This window comes from Schistocerca gregaria, chromosome 7 (genome assembly GCF_023897955.1).
Source record: "Schistocerca gregaria isolate iqSchGreg1 chromosome 7, iqSchGreg1.2, whole genome shotgun sequence".
NCBI lineage: Eukaryota > Metazoa > Arthropoda > Insecta > Orthoptera > Acrididae > Schistocerca > Schistocerca gregaria.
The window spans coordinates 462,505,160-462,531,959 of NC_064926.1; the positions used below are offsets into that span (position 1 = coordinate 462,505,160).

General features: G+C 43.0%; 1 protein-coding gene across 3 annotated transcripts in view; it reads right to left on the reverse strand.

Moving 5' to 3' along the window:
* Positions 1–322: 322 nt before the first annotated feature.
* LOC126281672 (D-aspartate oxidase) overlaps positions 323–26,800 on the reverse strand; it is a 75,156-nt gene continuing 48,678 nt past the window's right edge. For all 3 annotated transcript variants that reach the window (XM_049980826.1, XM_049980824.1, XM_049980825.1), the window contains 4 exons: positions 16,784–17,015; positions 10,622–10,689; positions 7,074–7,284; positions 323–2,487 (listed from right to left, as the gene is read on the reverse strand). In XM_049980826.1, the coding sequence (XP_049836783.1) occupies positions 2,380–2,487; positions 7,074–7,284; positions 10,622–10,689; positions 16,784–17,015 (619 nt within the window). In that variant the 3' untranslated portion in view covers positions 323–2,379. The remainder of the gene's footprint in view (positions 2,488–7,073; positions 7,285–10,621; positions 10,690–16,783; positions 17,016–26,800) is intronic.

Genomic DNA, 26,800 nt, shown 5'->3' on the forward strand with positions numbered 1-26,800 from the left:
TTGACATAATCGCTTCAGCGGTCGTATTCTTTTGAATCCTTATGTAGACAAATTCAGAATTTCAATATATTTATTTAAAATGTGTGAAATTAAGTTAAAATAGTTTTTAAGCGAAAAAATATTTCTTAAAATAAAATGTGACAATTCACTGTTTAGTAGTTCCGCCATTAACATTAATCATAAGTATTCAGTTCATATTGTTAGTGGAACCAAAGCGGTAGCTGTAAAAATAGGTTTCACAGTTAATTTCGTGAAGAATTTTAAAAGCAGTATATGTACACCATCTTCCAGGTGAAAAATTTAAATGAATGTCCACTGTGCATAAAATGAAAATAGACCTTTAATCATTGTCAACAGCGCAAAATATGCAGATACATACACAGAATGAAAACTGTTACAGTTAATTTTTCTTGGAAGCATCGAAATCAGTTAGAGCAACAGCATGTAAAACATTTATTTAAAGTTTCAAATTCGCTCCATAACTTCTGTTTCAAATTCTACACTTGTCAACTGTCACTATTAACAATGGGTGAAGCATGTGGCCTATAAAAAAGAAGAGAGGGAGTTCCTGTTTACAAAAAAATTACCGTCATACAGCGGCGCATATAAAAAAATTAACTGTCATTGTAGACAGATCAGAAGTGAACCTTACTGTAACTTATGTGATGGTAGAAGGAGAGAGAACGTGTAACGTGCTTGCCTGATATAAGAAACTAGGAGGAAACTCTTGAAAGATAATAGCTGTGTGTCAAAGTGGGGCTTGAACTCACATCGAACCCCTTGGCAGGCAACGTTTCAGCAGTTGAGCTACGCCGATACAGTTCACAGTAGTGCTCAAAGCTTCATTCTGATAATCGCTGTACGCTGCTTTCGACGCTTAACAAAAGGTCTGCTGAAAACACTGATAGACTACCGCAAATAGGAGAAAGGAGTAGATTGAATCTTTGAGGGATGCCTTGCTGCATGGCTGGATAGATCAGTTGATACGATTATTTCTGGAAAAAAAAATCGAGGCTCTGCGTCTAAGTCCCTGTCTGGTATACAGTTTCCATCTGTCAGGGATAGTTTCTTCGAAACGGCATGCTCGACTTCCTTCCCCATCTTTCCCTAATCCGATGGGACCGATGACCTCGCTGTTTGGTCCACTTCCCCAGACGAACCAACCAAACAACTGTCAGGAAGTTTCATTGTAGGATACATTCCGTCACAGGGCGAATGATTCATTCTGAAAAGAGCAAACCTCTGTAGGAGCAAATTGAATTCTTCATACACAAGTAGACAATGGAGATCAACAGAACTTTTGGAAAATCTGTACAAAATTACAAAGTATAGCAGAAAGTTTATTTCCATGTAAACAATAGTCCCGACTGAATTACTTCACTCGCTATATAACGTAATATTAATAATTTGGAGAATACTTTACGACACATTGGTGCCTTCTTCACTTACTGTTCATGTTGTGTATTAATGATGCGGTAAATAACAGTCGAAATATCAGGGTTTTTGCAGCTGATGTTATCTGTAATACAGTTCTGTCTGAAAAAAGCTACGTAAATATCCAGTGAGATCGTGAGAAGACTTAAAAATGGTTCAAAGACTGACAATGCACTTAAAATGTTCAGTCACGTAAATCTGTTCATTTCACAAAACTCTAGAACGTAGTATCCTGTGACTATAGTATCAGTGAGCCACATATGGTATCGGTCAAGTCATTCAAATACCTTGGTATGGTAACTTGCAGGAATATGAAATGGAATGATCACATAGACTTAATTGTACGCAAAGTGGGTGGCAGACATCGGAGCATAGGTAGGAAACTAGGAAAATAAATGAGTCAACAACAAATTTCTTACAAAGCACTCTTCCAATTCATTTTAGAATACTGCTCAAGTGAGTTTGACCCATACCATGTAGAACTATCAGGGATTAATGAATGTATACAATGAATGGCAGCACGAATAGGAGAGCATTCTGAAAACCTGAACTGACAGAGGGTTTATGAAAGATGCCAACTATCCTGCTGGAGCTTTCTCCTCTAGTTTCAAGAACCAGTATTAAGTGAGCAATCTAGGAATGTACTACAACCCTGTACGTTTAGCTCACGTAGGTATTATTAAGATAAGATTAGACTAATTACAGCGCACACAGAGGAATTTAAGCAGTCTTTCTTCCACATTCGAATGGAACAGGAAGAAACCATAACATATTTTGCAGGGGAGAGCAGTCTCTACCACACACTTCAAAGTGGTCGCTGTAGGTGTTGACACAGTGTAGATGAAGGTGTAGAGGTAGTAATATTTTTCATGTATCGGCATTCTGGTCGATTGCACTGGAACTGGAACCCCTAGGAAAACCTCTAGCAGACGACGACGGTGCCCCTCAGAGCTTGCAGGCTGTCAGCTCCTGCTGCAGGAGGTCAACGGCGTGTCCAGCGCAGCCCCAGCTCAGAGTTATGCCTGCACCACCGTGCCCGTAGTTGTGTACCACCTGCAACGGAAACAACAGTGCTGAAGGAGAATGCCATGTACGTCTACGTCACGCCTACAACACCCTTCCGGGCCAACCACATCAGTATCTAGCCTTCTCCCAAATTCTGAAAACCTCCTGACAATCCCTCCAGCCCAATCTCTACAACTTCACCCCCGTTTCAATCTTTTGGTGTTATACCAACCACAGCAGAATGCAGGGAACAATCGCCTTTAGTTTAAGATCACTGAACTCTGCCTTATGATCCACAGTCATCCCATCCAGTGCAGTAACTGATGGAGATACCTTGGATTAGTTCACAGCTGCAAATTATACTTGCGACATCATCGGTTAAGCAACGATCAGTCTGCAAAACACGAATAATATATGCTGCCATACGAACAGAACTTTAATCTGGCTTAATCCCGCACACCTCAACATATCTTTGATATCTATAACCTCTAAATTACTCAATTTCTAACAGATCCCCGAACATTAACGACACAGCCTCGTCTTCAGTATCCACCTTCATAGTCCCACTAACATCGTCAGTTTCTTCATCAAATTATTATTATTTTTTTCATTAAGCACCTTGAACATCCTTGTACTTTCAACAGCCCCGTAAAGAAATTTTTTTTCTCAAATTCAAGATGAAAATCGGCAGTAAATCTTCGCTTCACAACCAGTTTCATTTTACACATAGACGCACGTCAGGTACCTGAACGTAAAAAATCAAAATGTGGCAAATATCTACCAAAGTATGCAAAAATGTCTTGATATATAGTAAGTACTTACACTAAGATTAGCGTTACTATTTCTTTACTTGTCCCACATATAATGTAATTTTTCGCTACGTCCTCAACATTTCTTCCTATTCTATCCAGAAGCTGATCATCAAGCACAACTAGATCGCCTATCACCTTGTCTTTGTCTTCAAGATCATCATACGACGAAACAAAAATCATACGAAGCAAATCACGTTAAGCAGACTTTGTAACCAAAATGCAACAATGTACGTAATCGTTGATTGCATTTAAATATTTATTGCATTTCGCCTGGTGTTTCATCCCATATTTCCGATTTCGTTTTTGCAGTGTGTAACGAGTCAGCCAAACAGAGGCTGCTCAACATGTCTTTCATGCGACACCCAGCGTCGATGAAAAGTGTCGGTTTGTATCCAATTAAAAAATAAAAAATAAAAAATAAAAATAAAAATTATAACCCAAAAAAACCGTGTAAGTTGTCTCGCCGCGTTATTTTTTGTCTTTAACACTCAACTTCCAATTTTACTGTTATGATAGAACTACTGCATTTTTATTCAAATGGCTGTCCAATGAGAGAGACACTGTTGTGTCCCCATGTACGTAGAAATTTGTTTTCCCATTCTTTATGTAGGAATGAAAAATTAAAGTTTTTTGTACAAAGTGTCAAGCTTTTGCTGTCGGAAAAGTGGTCACGGCAGATAGTGAGAGTTGAAGGAATTTTAACAAATAAAGCAGAAACAAACAATGTCCGTTTATTTGGTTACCCGGGAGTTGATGTTGATGTTTCCAACCCGATGATGTCAGCTAGTTGCTTCCTCGATGACTACAAACAACGAAATTTGTAGCTCTATTTAGATCATCGCTGTTAAAAACGAATTCACTTTTCGAGTAACAGACAGCCCATTGCAAGTTGTCTACATTTTGATTTCTATAACTGCACAACATTCTTGAAGCTAACTTGGCAGCAAAATGAACAGAAATCTTTTGATTCTACATTATTTGTAAAAATTCCACTCATTCATTAATGGCTGCCGGGACGTATCCAGTACCAAGAGCCTGACAATGAATGGCTGACGTAAACATTCCGGTAACTTCAGTTTTTGATAAAAACAGACAAAGAACCAGTTAACCACATAAGGGCACAACTCTCTATCATCCGGCCTATTGAAGAATGAAAAGTGAAGCTCGAAGAAGGTTCCAGTAGTGGAAATGAAGAGATGAATGTTGAATAAAGACTTTATTTCCGTTTACAATGGCAACAAAACCTTACAAGGTTTACATTGGCTAGTTTTCTATATCACAAAGCCTCCGCGGAGCTCTGCCTCTCAGGCTGGTCGCCCACTACAAGCGACTACGCACGACTATGAGAACAAGCCATTACGACTGCAGTCGCTCGACTGATTCCAGTAGAACAATGTTATGGAACAGCGTCCTTCTTAACAACACAGGCACGGCAGTAACGTATTTAGCGGTTTAATAGATGTTTCTCCGCTTATCCTGTATGCGATACAAAAATTCTGTACGATGCCTCTCGAAACACCAAACACTACGGCTACCTCGGTTACAGAAGCACCCACCGCACGAGCGTCAATTCGCCCACGTTCGAATTCAATTCGGTCCTACGTAATGCACTCAAAACTACACAAAACACTATTCTGACCTTTAATGATGCTTATAACGTATTGAGGACATTGCACAGATGTCGTTCTTGGTCAAATACAATGCCATAACATGTAGGCTTGGCTAGCATCTGCGTTTATATTCAAGTATGCGTTTCTCGCAGTGTTTCCATGTTTTTATTCAACCCCTGTGTTTCTACTTCTTGGGTATATTGTGGAAGATCATTGATATGTAACAACAGCGGGTCTAGTATCGATCCCTAAGGCACAGCTATAATAATTATTCCCCATTATGAAGACTCTATTTCATTATGTACACTCCCCGAGTTTCTCAATGGAAACACTCTGCACTCAAGTGTTTCTTGAGTTGCAATGGTGTAAAACATCACTTGTGATTATAAGTCTATAAAGAGAACTGTCCAGTACACAGATTGTACACCAAGCACTACTTGCTGTCTAGAGGTTGGAGCGGGAGCGACAGCACTAAGACAGGTGCGCACTGCAGCGTGCTTGGGACTTCCTGAGTATATAGCACACATTTTGATCATTGATCGAGTCAGATGTTGAGTCTCAAGCTATATGTGCTCCCTAGTCGTAATCTCACCCACTGAATCAACAGGGTTGTGCATTACAGTGCAGGGAATCCTGTGCATGTAGTGCTCACATTGTGAGTCTCAAGCAGCAGTTGCCACTTGCACGCACGCTCTGGACTGACAGGAGTTTGTGACAAAGCATGCTTAGGTCATCCTTTGTGTGTAATACTCACTTTGAACGCTGAACAGGCTGGTTCTTAACCTCAAGCCACATGTGATACCAAGCTGTCCAAAAGACCAGAGGACCAGAGGGATGGCACACTGTTGTAGGTTTGTGACATCATGTGTCTGTAACACTCACCTTTAACTATGAGAAAGACTGGCACCGGGCACCAATCCACTTGAGTCATTTAGTAGCTCGAGGCCCTGTTTGTTGGGGCACTCGAGGTGTGTACTGCGTGCATCTGGGTCTTCCTTCGTGTGCAGTACACACTTTGCGTATTGAGCTGAGCAGTTACTGATCCTCAATCAGCAACTGTCACCTGGACTGCTATATGACTGACCAGACTTGAAGGGGTGCGCACTGTATCATGATTGACACATTCTGTGTGTGTTTGTGTGTGTGTGTGTGTATGTGTGTGTGTGTGTGTGTGGTGTGTTTCTTTGATACCTTGAGTGTTGAATCAGGCAGAGGTTTAGACACAAAGTGTATGCATTACAATTAGGCTGCATATCCTTCCATTGTATCAGCAGGGATGCATGACGCAGGAAGTTTACTCACATTGAGTGATGGGCCAAGCAGGCAGTTGCATCAAGCTGCACAAGGCTCCTGTGAGTTTGGGGACCTATCAAATGGACTGGCAAGGATACATACCACTGTGTAGTTGGCACATCCTGTGTCTGTAGGCGTTGCCTTGAGCACTGGGCCGGGTAGGCACTGTGCTTCAAGTCACAGTTTCTGGTAGGCCACAGCCTCATCCACTGGACCAACAGGAGCAGATGCCACAGAGGCTTTGAGACCTGCTATGTGCATGGTACTCACCTTGAGCTCGAGCTGGACAGGCGCTGAGCCTCAAGCTTCACAGGTACCTGGCAAGAATCAGCGCTGTCCACAAAACCAGCAGGAATATGTTTCAGATATTCTATGTTCACAGGACCCGCCTTGAACGATGAGCTGTGCGGGTGCTGAGCCTCAAGCCACACACAGCAACTGGCAGCCATCAGCCCCTTCCATTGGACCAGCAGAGGATGAGCTATAGTGCTTTTTGGATATGCTATGAGCATAGGTCTCACCTTGAGCACTGAGCCAGGCTCGCGCTGTGTCTCATGACACATGCTGCATCTTAGGGCCCTGGGTCCTGTCCATTGGACCAGCAGGTATGTGAGCCACAGTGCGTTTCGAACAAGCTATGTGTGTAGTACTCGCGTTGAGCACTGAGCCGGGCAGGCGCTGAGCCTCGAGATGCACAAGGCAACTGGAAGCCCTCAGCCCCTTCCATTGGACCATCAGGGGATGAGCTATAGTGCTTTTTGGATATGCTATGAGCATAGGACTCACACTGAGCACTGAGCCAGGACCGCGCTGAGTCTCAAGGCACACGCAGCATCTTAGGACCCTCAGTCCTGTCCATTGGACCGGCAGGTGTGTGAGCCACAGTGCGTTTCGGACGAGCTATGCGCGTAGTACTGACCTTGAGCGCTGAGCCGGGCAGGCGCTGAGCCTCGAGGCGAACACGGCGCCTGGCGGGTCGCAGCCCCGCCCACTGGACCAGCAGGGGTGCACCCCGCAGTGCAGGCAGCAGCCTCGCGCAGCCGCCCAGCACGTGCTCTGAGTCCTCTGGCCGCACGTCACACTCCCAGTCTCTGTGCTGGCTGGTGCCGCCCAGCACCACGGAGTCTATGCTGCAACGGCCACAAGGCAACTCAGTTACCTGCCCACTCGACCGTGCCTCAATCACGCTAAATAGAAAACAGCTTGTCTATACCGAAGTCAGCTACTCAGCTGACTATTTAATACGCAAATCATCTACATGTAAACTTACGGTCTGCATGCTACTGAGCAGTCTGTGGTGGAGGATACCTTGTACAACAGTGCTATTTCTTTGTCCCACCTTTCTTACCGCACCCCTCCCCCTTCCCCTTCACTGCCATGATTTTCTGTTCGCATGCTGCGAGAGGAATGATTCGCAGTATAGCTGCTTTTCAGGCCCTATCTCTTTAATTTTACTATCGCTGTCCTCGTATCCTTGCCCTTGACGTACTTTGACGTCAGCTTCTGCAGGGGATTGTTCCTTCAGCACGGACGACACAGGTGTTATAATTTCTGCTTGCTCTGTTCGTCCTCGAGACAAAGAAAACAGTGTGATCACCAGTAAGACAGAGTGTAGAGAAATTACGGGCAACATTTAAGTTGATTGTAAATCGTAGTCTGGAGGATTATGTGGATAAGGGATGGAAAAGACTCACTATGGTATAATAACGAAATTCATAATATGCTGAGGTAGCAGAGGTTATTGCACTCTAGGTTCAAAAGGGGACTCATAAACGGCGACAAGCGAAGGCTAGTAGAGATTCGTGCGTCCGTGAAACGGTCAATGCGTGAAGAAAACAACAACTGCATCGTCGCACCTTAGCGAAAGATCTTGCAGAGAACCCGAGAGAATTGTAGTCGTACCTAAAATCTCTAAGCGGGTCTAAGGCTTCCATTTAGTCCCATCTTGACCAGCCTGGTGTGGCAGCCGAAGTTTTAAATTTCACATTCAAGAAACCGTTCACTCAGGAGAACCGTACAAACATACGGTCATTTGACCATCGAACAGATTCCTGGATGGACGACGTAGAAATAAGAATAAAGATTTGAAAACAAATAAATCATCACGTCCGGATGGAATCCCAGTTCGATTTTACAAGGAGTACTATATGGCATTGGTCCCTTACGTAGTTTGCAAAAAAATGGCTCTGAGCACTATGGGACTTAACATCTTTGGTCATCAGTCCCCTAGAACTTAGAACTACTTAAACCTAACTAACCTAAGGACATCACACACATCCATGCCCGAGGCAGGATTCGAACCTGCGACTGTAGCAGTCGCGCTGTTCCGGACTGCGCGCCTAGAACCGCGAGACCACCGCGGCTGGCTAGCTTGCAGTTATCGTTAATTTCTCGCCCAGCAAAAAGTCCCAAGCGCCTGGAGAAAAGCGCAGGTGAGTGCAGTTTATAAGAAAGGTAAAAGATCAGAGCCGCAGAATTACAGACCAATATCCCTAACTTCTGTTTGCTGCAGAATCCTTGAACACATTCTCATATCGAATATAATAAACTTCCTTGAAGCTAAGAAGCTTATGTCCACGAATCAGCATGGTTCTATAAAGCATTGCTCGAGCGAAACTCAGCTTGCCCTTTTCTCACTTGACATGCTGAGAACTGTGGATGAAGGTCAACAGGCATATTTCATATTTTTAGATTTCCAAAAAGCGTTTGACACGGCGTCCCATTGCAGGCTATTAACGAAGGTACGAGCATATGGAATAAGTTCACAGATATATGAGTGGCTCGAAGACGTCTTAAGTAATAGAACCCAGTACGTTGTCCTCGACGGCGAGAGTTCATCAGAGACAAGGATACTGTCAGGAGTGCCCTCGGGAAGTGTGACAGGACCGCTATTGTTCTCTACATACATAAATGATTTGGCGGACAGGATGGGCAGCAGTCTGCTGACTGACCTCTCCTCACCAAACATCTCATGCTCTCGTGACTAGTTGTAAAGGCAGTGTATGCAGGCGCTTCATCTTTCTGAAAATATCCATACAGCCGTTAATCATCCGTGATATGATTCACATGTGATTAAACAGTTTCTGGACATGCCTGTCAGCATTAATAGCTTGATGCTAGCACCAACCTTGAAGTTGAGCAAAGGCTCTTCAAATTACTGACAGGGATTTTTTTATGCATAATGGTGCAAATTCTTTTTGTACAATAACAGTGATAGGCTGAACCAGGCATCATCTGAAGAGGAACTGAGGACCCAAAAGTCCTGATTCCACTTCGCTCAGAAACCACAGTCGAACTCAACTTTGGCTTCTTATGTAATGGCTAGGCCACTGCCCTGATTCATAATACATTACAAAAAGAGATAATGAGTGAAATTAAACGACCTACATGAACCAGACAGATGTTACTAAAACTGGTGCACCATACAATAATCCCAAAAATTTAGATAAGCTCGCAAAGAAGTTGGAAGTCTCACAAACTAAAGACCTGCAGTTTCTAATTTCAAAAAAATATATAAAAAATGTCATTTAATAGCAAAGACAAACTGCAACACTTGGCTCAGAGCGGTGTGTAGAAAATCACATGCAAGTATTTGGAAAACTATATGTTGGACATGAGGGAAGAGCTGTGCCAGTCAGATTACACATACGCGACAGAAGCTGGAAGCTGAGACAGAAAGATTCAAGCTTTATCGGTCATCTTTCAACTGAAAACCTCCCATACGAATGCAGTTCGTGAAGTTCTACATTCTGTTAAGAAAATCAGAAAGGTGACTTTCTCTTCCCCCCCTTCTGTTAAATCAGGTTTTCGTTGTACAAATATTACATTAAAAGTTTAAATTCAGCATGATTTTCCATCTGTTGTTAAAAGTATCTGCACATTAAAAAACTTTCATTTTTCCTTTTTTAATTATTTTTAACTATTTTTTCGTGACATAAAAATGTAGTCAATTTCAATGTAAACAATCTACATCTCATCTTTTTGTATGTTCTATATAAATAATGTCTATGTAAGTAGCGCGTAGTTTTATCTTTGTTAGCGGTATTAATTCGTTACCTGTTAAGAAACTGAAAGGAGGTTACTAATGAGATAAACGAAATTTTGCAGAACATTATCAAATATTTCCTATTTAATATTTTTATCACGTACTGCCAAACACCAACGGAAAATTCAATTAAAGTTACAAAAAAATTCAAAAAACACTTTAAGACCGTGTCTACATTCAACCGTCCACGAATTAGATAGAACATCTGGAAAACCAGTCAGCAATAGACACATACTACATGTTTAAGTTTTCATCTTGCACCATTTCTCACGGGGACGCAAAGGGCAATCTAAAAACAGCATAACTGCATATGAAACACGGAACGGAGCCCACGTACATTAAGCCAAGAAACTACAGAAGAACAAAAATGTACCAACCGGTATAAACAACACGAATACTTCTAAATACAAACCCATACTTACTTTGGTATTACATAGTTCCCACCGCTGAACTCTTCCAAAAAGACATGCTTGATCCAAGGCGCATAAACCTGAAATATGAGAACGCAAATTAAACCTTATTATCTCTGTACGTAGAAGCAATATAATTCATAATTTCAGACATAAAAAAACCGCGAAGGAAAAATCGACATAAAATAATATCACAATTAAAAAGTACGGTCTATGTATGTAATATACTCCTGCTTGGTGGGTGTGTATGTATGTCTGTGTGTTTGTGTTCATTACCCCGTGCTCCACATAATGCCACGTGTTAGCTTTAACAAACGTCCTCATACCAAGGGGGGAAACCGTCCCACCTTCTACTTTTCTCAACAATTATCTTCTGCTCAGTCCTTCCGATGGAAAGGGCTTCATTGTCCTGAACCACCGTGTTTCATTCTCTCTCCTTAAATTTCTTAACTTCCAGGCCTAAACTCTTTCGCTACAGTCCAACCAAACCAACGTAAATTGATTGGTAAATTTTCATTAAAACGCAGAAGTGCCGGTGAGAACGTCTCTGAAACGATGTCATGTGTTAGTTGCCAGTTATGTGGAGCTTTAATATGGCGTTTCGCGGGGAAAATCATTTATTTTGAAGTTTTCGACAGCTGCGTAGATCAAACCCGCCGTAGATGAAGTTCATGTGGACTCTCATTGGTGTTCAATATTACCTACGCTAGAATTAAGGAGCTCAAATGTGGCCGCAAAACTCACGTAAGAAGTAGAAGCGCGCTCCTGCCAAACATTTGAAGTCAACACGAAGTAGACAGCTCCAAAAGTTCACATCATAGTGAAAGATGCTAAAATAAATTTTCGTAAACTAGCTGAAAATGTAATCTCTAATGAAACAGTTCACTTAATTCCTTTCGAAAGGCTACACTAGGAAAATACCAGTAAACTAACGACTGCTGAGTTTTGACCAAAACTCGCAGCATGGTAAACACATTCAGTGCATGCGGTATAGTTTGCACTGAATCGTGACAGTTGGCAACTTGTTCCATCATTGCTCATCTGAGTTATTTACTGAATTGTTTGCACGTTTCAGGAACAATGATTTCGTTTCCTCGAAATGATCTAGAACGTATCGATTTGTTTGCAACATATTACGAATAAAATCGTTTCTGTTTCTAAGCAGCGACATTTCGAATAAAACATTCCAGATTCCGATATTAGTATCCGCTATAGTCATAGTAATACTGATTAAAACTACAGACTTTGGGGTGGCACAATGTTCTGCTTACAGTAGCGTTTGGAATCTTCCAGAGGAAGGCAAGAATGGTGGATGCGTGGTAAAGAGAGCTGGGTGAACTGGACAAACTCTTGGCATTTATCGTCTGCCCGGAGACTGAATGACGTCACTTGGCGCGAGCCACATTTGAAACAGTCGCTTCCTTAAAATAAGGAGGGAAGGAAGATTGAGTTTAACATCTCGTTGACATCGACGTCAATAGAGACGGAGCACAAGTTCGGATGGTGCCAAGGATGGGGAAGGAAATCGGACGTGCCCTTTCAAAAGAACCATGCTGCCATTTGCCTGGAGCGCTTTAGGGAAATCACGGAAAGCCTAAATCTGGATGGCCAGACGAGTGTTTGAACCGTCGTCCACCCAAATGCGAGTCCAGGGTGCTAACCGATGCGCCACCTTGCTCGGGCGCTTCAAAAACGTCTTAAGCACCCGTCTTCGTTTGCGTTCAGTGATTACTGATTTCCGTCAAGGTCATGGCAGTTTAATCAAATTTTGATCACTTCTTGTGAGGTTCCTCTTACATTATGACCTTTTTCTCGAGAATATTATCAGTCACAAGTTTAATACAGACAATCGGAATTATCATAGCTGAAGATGAAGCTCTGGAACATATAATTTCATAGGAATTTATGTAGTTGGGGTGAACGTGCGGGGATAGTAGAACTTACACAGTCATGAGTAGGGGAAGGCTAAGAGCTGTAGCTCGTGCCTAGTACTTATCCCATGTCCCTATGATTCGATTTAGACATCGTTACGTATTTTTAATTCATATAGTCACGTATATCAAAATAGTTAATATCATATAACTACGAATGAGCAAAATACATAAATCAGCCACTGTTTATTTGACAAGCATTTCAACACTAACGATTCTAATTAAATTCACACTTGTCACTTACGTTGCAGTGTCGTCTTCACTATGGTTAGTGTCATTCTGGATTTTACCTCACGAAAACAATGGAGATTTAGCTTAAACATCGTATATTGGCAATTACTGTTCCTTATGGTTCACAAGTGATTGTGAAATTTAACTACTTAAATCTCTGAATCTCATCATTATTTCTTTAATGATTCCCCATTCACAATCTTTTCATCCTTATTACTAATTAATATTCTGAACAAAATTTTGCATAAAATGATAATCGGGAAGGCGATCATGATGTATATAATTTTTATTTGATAATCTTGATTGCAAAGTTTTTCGAATAAAGTTACCGGTTTCGGCTATGCTATGCGATTCTGAAGACGGCAATCGCATAGCCGAAACCGGTAATGTTATTAAAAAAACTTTGTAATTATGACACTCAAATAAAAATTATAATTGCTGTTCTTCTTTTCATCAAGTTCCCCCTACATGTAAAAACACCATAATTTCCATTTCTCGCCTTCAATCCTTCTAAATGGGACTTCTTGTGGAATGGAATAGCTTAAAGGTGCACTGCCTGACAAAAAAGTTAAGCACCCAGAATGGGAAGAGGGAAGCAGATGAAACTTTACGGGTTGAGAGGGCATGTTACTCTATTTCAGTGATTGCAAAATCTAGTCAAATTTACAAATAAATTGGCAGTATAAGTACTCATATCAGTGTGATCTTGCATTCCCGCCCTTTCTTGTCTTGAAGTATGCACTTATTCGGTTGGGAAGGGTTCATAATGTCGTCGCAGATTATTCTGAGGTAAGCTGGCCCACAGCTGTTGTAACTCGTACTTGGTATCGCGCATACAGGAGCTGGGGCGGAGCTTCTGTTTGATCTGCTCACTCACGTGCACAAGAGAGGAGAGATCTGGGGATCTTCCTGGCCTCTGGACTACCTAAACATCAAGAAGACAGTTCATAAAGATACGTGGCATGTGTCGATCAGCATTGTCCTCATGAAAAATGGCACGACGATGCTATCACATGAGAGAACACAAGATTCCCGTTGTGCCGTCAAAGTTCTCTCAGTCACTACTAATCGATGTCATATCCGATGGCTACCCACATCATGATGCCAGAAGTAACATCTATGCCTCTCCAAAACACTCAGATAATGGAACCTCTCCCCCGGTTGCCGCCGTACTCGCCGACAATGATTATCTAGGATATACAGAACCGCAATTAATCACTAAATACAGTTCTGTACCATTCACAAGCAGTCCACGCTTCCCGATCATGGCACCATCCCAAATGCAGCCGTTTGCGTTGTGCTGTTAACGGCGGCCTACGAATAGAACGGTAATTCCCTAGTTCGACCTCTGCTAGTCTCTGACTGATAGTGCAGAATGTCACAGAATGGGCAGGGAGTCTATTACCTGTTCCCAGATGACAAACGGGTATGTGATGGGATTACGTGTACTTTCACTCTAGGGCTATTCTCCCAGGTTGATCGGAGCTTTGACGAAGAGTACGCCTGTCATCAGGTTTCCATGCAGTCCGTCACTGGGCCACTGGCATATCCAGATGCCTTACAAATCCGGATATTTCACGGTTCGACCAGCCGGCAGAATGGAGCCTCATAATAAAGCTTGTCTGAAACTCTGTGAGGTGCTGATAACGCTGTTCCACACGAGCACGCGGCATCTCTGTATGCTTCCTAGTGACCTCTTAGCATCTGATGCTGTTCACGCACTTTATATACCGTCTCAGGCCTGGTAACGGCACTAAACACGAACAACACTAACGTACTCTGTTCGCCATTCTACCTGTCACAGAGAACTGAAACTCGATCACATACATACCGGCCGACGGTGTGTATATGTATGAAGTTATATTGACATCCGATAGTTCCTTCTTTTTTTACGTAAGGAAGTGTACTTAAAAATTAATTAATACCTTGAGTGATGTCGGTATGGATAACTTACCCGCCCGGCTAGTTGTGCGGTCTAAAACCCTGCTTTCCGAGCGGGAAGGTGTGCGGTCTCTGGTATAAATCCGCCCTACGGATTAGTGTCGAGGTCTGGTGTGCCGACCAGCCTGTGGATGGTTTTAGGCGGTTTTCCATCTGCCTCGGCGAGTGCGGGCTGGTTCCCCTTATTCCGCATCAGTTGCACTATGTCCTGCGTTGGGTGCGCAAACACTGTCTCCAGGTACGCGTACACCATTATTACTCTACCATGCAAACATTGGGGTTACACTCGTCTGGAACGAGACGTTCCGGGGAAGGGGGGAAGGGGGGGGGAGTGTACTGGGGCCGAACAGCACAATAACTCTGTGTTCTGTGTGAGGCGGCGGTGGGGTGAGTGGATTACTGTAGCCTTTTTGGGGAGGGGGGGAAGCCTCTCCGTCGTTTCTAGGTCCCCAGTTCAATACACACATGCATGGATAACTTCGTTTTGGTATTATCGAGGTATGACTACGAATTTAATTGCAGTAGTTCAAAAGAGAAACGCGTTTCGCATGATGCACATTAAGTTTTTTTTTTTTTTTTGTGCGTCCAGACGCGTTTCGCATTAGTTACAAGACATCTTCAGTGAGTGCCCTGAAACAGTACATGAATTATTCGTCCGCAGATACAGGTTATTGTTTTGCACATCCAGGTTATAGATTTAAAACATTTGGTTGAGGTTTTTATAATAAACTGCTCAGCGTCTAATTCATTATTTTTAAAGTAAACAGCTTCCCCTCAGGTGGCAAATTGGTTGAAAGTATGCGCTTTTCTTTTTGGTCACTGTTTTCAACGTATAGCAATTTAATTGCCATTTTTTGTGTGTATTGTGATATTTGTAGTGTTGCCAACTTTCACATGTTTCCCTTTCAACCTTTTTTTTTTTCAGTGAATATATGTGTGCTCATGTAAGTTCTGTTGTTGTTTGTTTGTGTGTGCACTATTTTATTCTTTAATTTTTTTTATTTTTTCACGTACATATATTCTTGAGAGAGAAGTGGGATTCGTGATCATGTATTGGGATTACTATCTGTTACACGATCAATCAGTGTAAACAGTGAGTAGTTAGTCGTATTCACTTGGTCATTTAGTAGTATCTTCCTTTCAGCCTTAGTGTCGCAAGTGTGGTAATTTTATTGTAAGATTATGAGGTTTCTTTCATTATTTATTGTATTTTCATGTCTTTCTCTCTTGTAGTAGGTTTGTGATTATTTTCTCTTAAATGTCCTGCAAAATTTGAGTGGCTTCTCCGATATTTCCTTACTCTGACATGTTCTTTGTACCTAGTATCGAAAGATCTGCTGGTTTGTCCTACGTATCTTCCACCACATGTGTTGCATTGTTGTTGGTATATTCCTGCTTTCTGATACATGTCTGTGTCTTTTGTTATTTTTGGAATGTACTTTTGGATTGAACTGTCTCTTTTGAATGCTATGTTTATGCCTTGTCTTTTGAAAATGTTTGTTATTTTATATGTGAGTTTGTGCTTTTAGGTCACTGTGTACTATCTTGAATTATTATTTTGGTGTATTCTTTATGTCGTTGTTCTGTTGCTGTGTGTTCTTGTTTGTGTGGTGTTTTGTTGTGCTGTTGTTGTTGTCGTTGGCTGTGTATGTATCATGTGGTGTCTCTAGTGACGTGTACCTTACGTGCTTCAGTGTTGTAACACCACAACTAAGTCTGTCAGTGTCGCTATGATATGCCGTGTTTCCCTGACATAGAAGATCCTTTAACTTACAGACAAGAGTACAAACTTAACACGGAAGTGGGCAGCACAAACAAAATTATGTTTTCTACACATATTTCGAATTTAATTGAAGTCTTATCTCAACGATGGCTGCTTGAAATTAATGTTTGTCACCCGAAGGCGAAGAGTACGCTTCGAAACATGTTAAGCTATCATGATTTAAAAATAAATTTATGAAGCTCCTTATTCCTTACTGCGATTGGAAAGGTACAACATCGCGGAAGGAGTAAAGGAAACCGGCCGTATTAAAGCCCGGGTGTCTGAGTAGAGAAGTATCCGAGCACCCACCCTGGCGACCTGCCCGCGGATGGGGAAGACGGGGTCGTCGTCATCCTTAACGAGCTTGGCGGCGCCGAGGCCGGCACAGTTGACTACGGCGTCGTATTCCCCTTCGAGAAGTCTGAGGTCGCGCACGGAGTACGGGTGCACCAGCTTCCCTCCTCGGCTCCGGAACTCCTCCAGCAGGCTGGGCAGCCACCGCGTGGGCTCCGCCGTCAGCGTCACCATGCTGAAGCCGCTCCTGCCACAGGCCAGCACACACAGACGTTCGATTAACTTTCCTGCTAATTTAATTCCTCGTATAAGAGAGGGATAGTAACAGTTTGCACTATCCGTCGCCCATTTCCTTTCAATTATACAGCACAGATAAAAAATACCTGGCAGATACCTGACGAGCAAAGAGATGTTTGAGCTAGTACGGCAGATCAAGTACCTTGGATGGACTGGGTGATAACGAAGAAGGCTAGAGAGCGTCACACATTTCAGGAGCGCTTACCTACCTCCAAGTTTAACCCTCAATTTAAGAAAAGATGCCACGGCTACTGCGTCAAACTAGGAATGTCTGATATATGATAAGATCATTAACTGGAGTGACCATGTTGCTTTCAGAATCATCAGCAAACAGTCTTCGTCCTAAAAAGTCTTACGATCACTGTTGTAAAGATCGTAGAACGTAGAGTACCCTATTCTACTCTGACATGAAAAACAAATGTTCGGAAATTGTTATTTAATTTTTTACTGACATAAACAGTCTTATAGCAACAATTTAAAAGCTGGCCGTGGTGGCCGAGCATTTCTAAACTCTTCAGTCCGGAACCGCGCGACTGTTCCGATCGCAGGTTCGAATCCTGCCTCAGGCATGGATGTGTGTGATGTCCTTAGGTTTAAGTAGTTGTAAGTCCTAGTGGACTGATGATCTCAGATGTTAAGTCCCATAGTGCTCAGAGCCATTTGAGCAATGTTTTGAACAATTTAAACTCATAACAAGTGTTCAAAATGAGGACCACTAATCTCAGATAATCCATTGTCAGAAATGAACCAAGGGTTTAAAATCGTCTCGTCCCAATAACTGCACACTTTGTTTGTAATAAGAGTGTAATTACTGTATCATCAGCAGTCTCCACATCGTCCTTTTCGAGGAGTGCATTATAAGATAAGTTTACTAGCGGTTATTGATGGATCTCCTCACGCGCAATACAGCATCATCTCCTTCAGTTGTACCTGAAAGTCAACCATCATTTTGCAAAAAGCTACTAAATGTTCAATTAAATTTTTGAAACTAGTTTCGCTCTGACTTTTGGCTAAATTTTAGGCATGGTTCACTGTTATCAAAATCTGACTCATAAATTCTGACGACCGGTTAACTACTTTCGCAATCGAAACGGAGAATTTATTTGAAATTTTCTGGAATCACTGTTCATAGAGTTTGACCAGTAATGCTGTTACGCGAATGCTAGACAATGCATTTTCCATGTGGATGTTATGAAATAAAGCACTCAGAATGAGAACTTCCGGCCCCTAAGAATCAACAACGAGAACTGCGTTGAAGGGACTTGTCTGCCGATGTCGTTGCTCCCAACTGCATGTCTCAGCAACCCCGGCTCGACGAGTTACTTGATGGCTATAAATACCACAAAAGGCACCAGGATAATGTGTGGCGAACAGAGGGAGGTGTGTCTCTTAGTGCGAAGAAATAAGGAAACACAGCACTCATCAAGGCTTATAAAGCCATATGGTTGCAAATTCGGAAAAGGGAAACCGGTTACTGTAATGAAAAGGCAAACGTCAAATTTTGCTACAAAGACAGTCTAACGTTTACAAATACTACACACGATATAAAACTCCATATGGGTCATTACAACTGTTTCAAACAAAAAAGTGGTTCAAATGGCTCTAAGCACTATGGGACTTAACATCTAAGGTCATCAGTCCCCTAGACATAGAACTATTTAAACCTAACTAATCTAAGGACATCACACACATCCATGCCCGAGGCAGGATTCGAACTTGCGACCGCCGCTGCAGCGCAGCTCCGGACTGAAGCGCATAGAACAGCTCGACCACAGCGGCCGGCCAACTGGTTTCAAATATCACGCAAAAATATTAAATAATTCCTGTATGTCACATGAACCAAAAATATTACTAGAAAATCGTTCCTCAGGTTTTTAGGCGAAAGACAAAGAGTATATACCACTAATGTTAATGGATGTGACAGACAATAATGGATATCACCACCTACTTGGTCACATGGTTCCGTTCTCATCACAAAGAAAAGTCGGTTTTCGTCATCATTTGAGCAAATTCAAATCAGGAGAATTAATTCTGTATAAACATACTCTACTGTCCATTAAAATTGCTACACCACGATGATGACGTGCTACAGACGCGAAATTTAACAAACACGAAGAATGTGCGGTGATATGCAAATGATTATCTTTTCAGGGCATTGACACAACTTTGGCGCCGGTGGCGACACCTACAACGTGCTGACATGAAGAAAGTTACCAACCGATTTATCATACACAAACATCAGTTGACTGGCGTTGCTGGTGAAACATTGTTGTGATGCCTCGTGTAAGTAGGAGAAATGCGTACCATCACGTTTCCGGCTTTGATAAAGGTCGGATTGTAGCCTATCGCAAACTGCAGTTTATAGTATCACGATAATGCTGCTCGCGTTGGTCGAGATCCAGTGACTGTTAGAATATGGAGTCGATGGGTTCAGGAGGGTAATATAGAACGCCGTGCTGGATACCAACGGCCTCGTATCACTAGCAGTGGAGATGACAGGCATCTTATCAGCATGGCTGTAACGGATCGTGCAGCCACGTCTCGATCCCGGAGTCAGCAGATGGGGACGTTTGCAAGACAACTACCATCTGCACGAATAGTTCGACGACGTTTGCAGCAGAATGGACTATCAGCTCGGAGACCATGGCTGCGGTTACTCTTGACGCTGCACCACAGACAGGAGCGCCTGCGATAGTGTACTCAACGACGAACCTGGGTGCACGAATGGCAAAACGTCATTTTTTCCGATGAATCCAGGTTCTGTTTACTGCATCATGATGGTCGCATCCATGTTTGGCGACATCGGGGTGAACGCACATTGCAAGCGAGTATTCGTCAGAAAATATTCGACTGCTGCCCTGGCCAGCACATTCTCCAGATCTCTCACCAATTGAAAACGTCTGGTCAGTGGTGGCCGAGCAACTGGCTCGTCACAATACGCCAGTCATTACTCTTGATGAACTGCGGTATCGTGGTGAAGCTGCATGGGCAGCTGTACCTGTACACGCCATCCGAGCTCCGTTTGACTCAATGCCCTGGCGTATGGAGGCCGTTACTACGGCCAGAGGTGGTTGTTCTGGGTACTGATTTCTCAGGATCTATGCACCCAAATTGCGTGACAATGTAATCACATGTCAGTTCTAGCATGATATATTTGTCCAATGACTACCCGTTTATCATCTGCATTTCTTCTTGGTGTAGCAATTTTAATGGCCAGTAGTGTAATTCAAAATCCACATAATCTGCAAGAAGCGAAAGTGATTGTGTGAAATGCATTGATTAACCCAAAAGCATGAGGCGGCCTCACCGAAGTGAGTGAAACAGCATCCTGGAGCCGCCGTTCTGCAGTGTTCGTCTGCAAACTACAATGAAAACGTTCACACGACACAAAGGCTAGCCCAAGAGTACTTTTCTGTTCAAATACGTTGTTTCAACTCGAATTTTAGCGCTGTGGTCTCTGATTCGCTCTCGCAGTGCAAAGTCTTTTCTCTACCTGAGACACCATCCGAGACTGTCCAGCAATTCAGAGGGGGCCGGCCAGAAAAATGCTCTTGGCAGACTACAATACTTCGGCACCAAAACAACATACAAGCGCGGAGCAAGATTGCGTGCGTGCTTAATAGAAAGGTGTCAGGCAGAAGCTTGGACAGCTCTCTGCGTCTTGGCCAACCGAATTTCTCTTAAACTTCTACACAATAAATTTCTTCCAGTTAGGACAATGCCTGCTCCGAAATTTTTCTCTATATGTTCGTTCAGTTTCCCAGCACTGCAAATTGTAGATTGCATGAGTACCTACAAATTTCTGTTACTGTTGTTGTTGTACTCTTCAGTCCAAAGACTGGTCTGGTGTAGCTCTCCACACTATTCTATCCTATGTAAGCCAGTTCATCTCCAAATAATTACTGTAACCTACTTTCATTTGAAGCCACTTACTGTATTCATCTCTTGGACTCCCTCCCGCCAGCTTCCCCTCCACTACCACACTGACAGTTGCTTCATGTCTCGGGATGCTCCCTATCAAAAGATCCCTTGTTCTAGCCAAGTTGTGCCAGAAATCTATTTTTCCCCAGTTCCATTTGGTACCTTCTCATCTACCCATCTAACCTTCAGTGGCTGGTTGGTTGGTTGTTTCGGGGAAAGAGACCAGACAGCGAGGTCATCGGTCTCATCGGATTAGGGAAAGACGGGGAAGGAAGTCGGCCGTGCCCTTTGAAAGGAACCATCCCGGCATTTGCCTGGAGTGATTTAGAGAAATCACGGAAAACCTAAATCAGGATGGCCGAACGCGGGATTGAACCCTCGCCCTCCCGAATGCGAGTCCAGTGTCTAACCACTGCGCCACCTCGCTCTGTAACCTTCTGTATTCTTCTGTAAATTCATACAATTTCGTAAATTATGGGCAAATGGTTTATTGGCGAGCTGGCACCCCATAGCATCCCAGATGTCATCCGTCGAGATTAGATCAGGGTATTTGGTGACCAAGAAGTCAACGTGATTTCATTATCACTCTCTTCACACCACTATAGCACGGTTCTCGCCTTGTGTCACGGACAGTTATCCTACTCGAAGATGCCACCGCCATCAGGGAAGAGATCAAGCGTGAAATGATGCATGTGGCTCGCAATAATGTTCATGTAGTTCACAGCTGTTCTATTACTGCCACCGGTCCCATTGTAGTGCAGGTGAATGTCCCAGTTACTACAATATGCACTCACCGGCCTGAGTCCGTGGCATGGTGAATGATGCAAGCAGCCATTCGCATCGATGACGGCGTATCCGGAAACGACCATTGGTCTGATGTAGCAAGAAACGTCATTCCTCTGACCAAGCGAGATGTTTCCAGTGGTCCAATGTACAATTTCGATAATTCCGTGCCCACTGCAGTCGTAACTGACGATGTCGTTGGGTTAGCTTGGGGATACGTTAGTGTCGCTACTGCGGAACCCGATGTTGAAAAGGTGCACTCTATGTGTAGCCCGAAACACTTGTGCCTGAACCAATAATGTACTCTGTTGTCAGATCTGCCAAAGACCGCCACACATCATGCGTTACAGAGAGAGCAAGCCGCCGACTTCCACATTCTGTGATGACGCGTGGAGGTCCAAGACCTTGTCGCCTTCTAGTTGTTTCACAGTCCTTCAACAGTTCTCAGCAGACGCTCACGACAGTGGCATGGGAACAGTTGACCAGCTTCGCCATTTCCGAGATACCAATTTGCAGGTGCCGCGCCATAAGTATCAGCCCTTTGTCAAAGTCGCCTATGTCAGAGGATTTCATAATATGCAACCCGTATCGTCACTATAATGATACTCCATTCATATCAGCTCCGCTTAAGTACTGTTCTTACCGATTCACATGCCCACAGCGCTACCAGGCTGCATTAAATAACGTAGGCGGGCAGTGGTCAAAATATGTTGGTTTGTCGGTGTATTTACTATTCATCTTATCTGACTTAAGAGTTTCTCTCATAGCACAAGTATAGAAATTGAAGCACGCTCCGACAAACCTCTTGAGACGATCACGTAGTAGCCACGAGCAAAATTTTGATAATATAATGGACAAACCACAAAATGTCTCCACGTTGCGGCTGATATTGTTGGCATCCAACCGAGGCAGTACGCTAGGATATTCTGCTACGGGAACATTGTTTGAAAAAGCTGAAGGTACTGCAGAGCGTTTCAGCACAGAAACTGTTAATACTTAGCAGACATCCTCAGGAATGTCTGCGAACGTTTGCGACCTTGAATGTAACTTGAGTGCATCATCACACTCCTGAATCTCAACAACAATGTGGAGGAAGGCTGGTGAGAGTTCGTCAAAGATTCGGAAACCAGTTTTGTCTGACGAGAAGGCGATGGCTATTCTTATTCGTTTTCCAGTCCGTAAAACATTGCTCGAGCAAAGGTAGAACCGGAACTGACCCATACTACTCTACATTATAGGACCGTCTGAAACAGGAGTTGACAGAAAAGCGACAAAATCTATCACGAGGAAAGTGCCTCAGTCAGCTCAGTTGCAGCCACAGAGACGACGGGGAATCAGTTCGTGTTCGAAGTGGTTTCTTACCAGAAGATTTTACTGACTTAGCAACTGTTGGTACTGTGTCGCTGAGCAGTCCCTGGCGCCTATCCTGCGAAGGTGACTGCCCAGTCTGTGAACCATGATCTGCTGTGAGGGCAAGTTTGCAGATTGCAGAACTCGCGACATCTGTGCCTTTGTCATTCTTCTCACTCTTCGCTGCATGCGTTATTTGCATCCCCTTTAAGTTCAGGGATGTCATCGAAAGCCGTAAGACCAGCAGATGAGTGAATGCCCATTCTGCATGGCATCGTCTTTGAAGAGGCCCACGTACTCGTCTTATTCAAGACCGTTTGTTGAAAATCACAGACAGCTTACTTACCACAGAATATTCCTTAAGTATAAACGATGATAAGATAAAGCTAATGAAATTCATCAAGAAGGCTAGGAGTGTTTTTGTCCTCGAAAGAGCAGATAAGCGGTTGTTAGCATCCTACTTAGATGATGAATGGAGATCAGTTAGTTCCAGTGTGATGGAAGAAGGGAAATTATGGGCAACGTTTAAACTCATGGTAAATAGTGCTCTGGAGAATTACGTGCCAAGTAGGTGGATTACGGAAGGAAAAGACTCACCGTAGTTTAATACAATTTTTGGAAAATGCTGAGGAAACAGAATCTGTACCACTCTCGGTTCAGAAAATAACGTGGAAATATCGACAAGCGAAAGCTAGTAGAACTTCGTGCGTCTATGAGAAGATCGACGCGCGAAGCATCCACCTTTCACCGTCATGTGTCAGCGAAAAATCCTTAAGGGGGACCCTGAAAATTCAGGTTCTACGTAAAATCACTGATCGGGGTAAAGGCTTCTATTCAGTTACTCGTCGACCAGTCTGGTGTGACAATAGAAACAAAATGAAAGCTGAAGTTTTAAAACTCGAGTTTTAAAAAATCGTTCAGGTACGATGACTGTACAAAGGTACCTTTAACAAGTTTGTTTGTGTGGCCATCCTCCGCAGCAGACATATAAATACCTGTTTTATAAATAAAACTGCCTTTTCCTGCTGCTAGTTACTTTATTTATCCCATACGCGTTTCACCTTCTCCTGTTCTAAGGCATCATCAGTGGGATCTATAACGATAGAGTTTTGTTAGTTTTAGATTACTAAACAGTTCACTTCGTGATTTTTTTGTAAAAAAAAAATTACTTACGATTTGCTGATCTGCGTTTCCTCACATCTGGTCTGGAGGTCGCACTACCATTTTTATCACAGCCATATAATCATACACACACACGGTATAAACATCACAAATATAAGTTAGTCTCGAACATATACTTCGTTAGGTTGGCAACAAATAGGTAAAAATACCAATGAAGATGAAACACGTACTGGAGTCGCAATATTTACGTTCTGAAAACCAGTGTACGACGAAATAGTTGTGTCGAGTGACAAAACAACAATAGTCCACCACAAAGAAGAGTGAGAAACATAGTGAACAGTGTGTGGAAGGCAAGAACACAAAGACGTGATTATATGGCAGTGGTAAAAGTGGTAGTGCGACCTCCAGACCAGATGAGAGGAAGCGCAGATCAGCAACTGGTAAGTAATTACTTTCTTTTTACAAAAAAATCACGAAGTGAACTGTTTAATAATCCAAAACTAACAAAACTGTATCGCTATATATCCCACTGATGATGCTTAGGACAGGAGAAGGCGAAACGCGTGTGGGATACATAAAGTAAAAAGGTACCTTTGTTTGACCATCGCATAAACGACGTAAAAATGGGTATCACCGACGCTGAGAAGCTAGGAAAAGAGTTGAAAACAAAGAATTCGCCGGGTCCCAATGGAATCCCAAATCCGGCATTGGCCCTTACTTATCTCACATTTATTGCGAATCAAACGCACAGTACAAAGCCCCAAGAGTCTGGAAAACAGCGCAGGTGACCCCCGTATATAAGAAGAGTAAAAGAGCAGACCCTCAGAATTACAGGTGAGTATCCTTAACATCGGCTTGCTACAGAGTTCTTGAGCATATTCTGAATTTGAGTTTAAAAGATTTCGTTGAGACAGAAAATTTACTGTCCACAAATCAGCACGAATTTAGAAAGTATCGCTCGTGCGAAACTCTTCCTGCCCGTTTCTAGTATGGTATGCTGCAAACTATGGACAAAGAACAACAGACATAGTTCATATTCCTAGAGTCCCAGAAAGCGTTTGACACAGTGCCGCATTGCAGTCTGTTAATGGAGGTCCGATCACACGGAATAGATACGCGAGTGGCTCAAAGAGTTTTTACGTAATGGAACCCACTAAGTTATCGATGGTGAGCGTCCATCAGACAGCATCGTCAGGAGTGCCGCATAGAAGTGTGTGGAGACGATTATTGTTCTGTGTATATATGTAAATGATCAGACGGATAGAGTCAGCAGCAGTCTGCGACTGTATGCTGAGGACGTTGTGGTGTGAGGGGAAGAAGAGTTGTTGAATGGCTGTAAGACATTAAAGGATGACTTAGAGATAATTTCTAGTTGCTCTAAATGTGGAAAACTTTAAGTTAAAGCAAATAAAGTAAATTTCGTGTGACTAGGACCTCCCGTCGGGTAGACTGTTCGTCGGGTGCAAATCTTTCGAGTAGACGCCACATCGGCGACTTGCGCGTCAGTGGGGAGAAAATGATGATGATTAGGACAACACAACACCCTGTCCCGGAGAGGAGAAAGTCTCCGACCCAGCAGGGAATCGAACCCGGGCCCTTAGGATTGACATTCTGTCGCGCTGACCACTCAGCTACCGGGGGCGGACAGTTAAAGCAGATGAGTAGAATAAACATGCATCGAATGTTTGAATATAGCATTAGTGATATGCTGCTTTACACACTCACGTCGACTAAAAAGCTAGGGATAGCATTTTGAAGCGATGTGGCCTAGAACTAGTACTAAGTTCGGTAGTAGGGAAGGCTCATGATCGACTTCGGTTTATTGGGAGAATCCTAGGAAAGTGTAGCTCATCTTCTGTCGGTGAGACTGTGGTAGAATCCCTTTTTTTCTTTTTTGGTCATCAGTCTACTGACTGGTTTGATGCGGCCCGCCACGAATTCCTTTCCTGTGCTAACCTCTTCATCTCAGAGTAGCACTTGCAACCTACGTCCTCAATTATTTGCTTGACGTATTCCAATCTCTGTCTTCCTCTACAGTTTTTGCCCTCTACAGCTCCCTCTAGTACCATGGAAGTCATTCCCTCATGTCTTAGCAGATGTCCTATCATCCTGTCCCTTCTCCTTATCAGTGTTTTCCACATATTCCTTTCCTCTCCGATTCTGCGTAGAACCTCCTCATTCCTTACCTTATCAGTCCACCTAATTTTCAACATTCGTCTATAGCACCACATCTCAAATGCTTCGATTCTCTTCTGTTCCGGTTTTCCCACAGTCCATGTTTCACTACCATACAATGCTGTACTCCAGACGTACATCCTCAGAAATTTCTTCCTCAAATTAAGGTCGGTATTTGATATTAGTAGACTTCTCTTGGCCAGAAATGCCTTTTTTACCATAGCGAGTCTGCTTTTGATGTCCTCCTTGCTCCGTTCGTCATTGGTTATTTTACTGCCTAGGTAGCAGAATTCCTTAACTTCATTGACTTCGTGACCATCAATCCTGATGTTAAGTTTCTCGCTGTTCTCATTTCTACTACTTCTCATTACCTTCGTCTTTCAC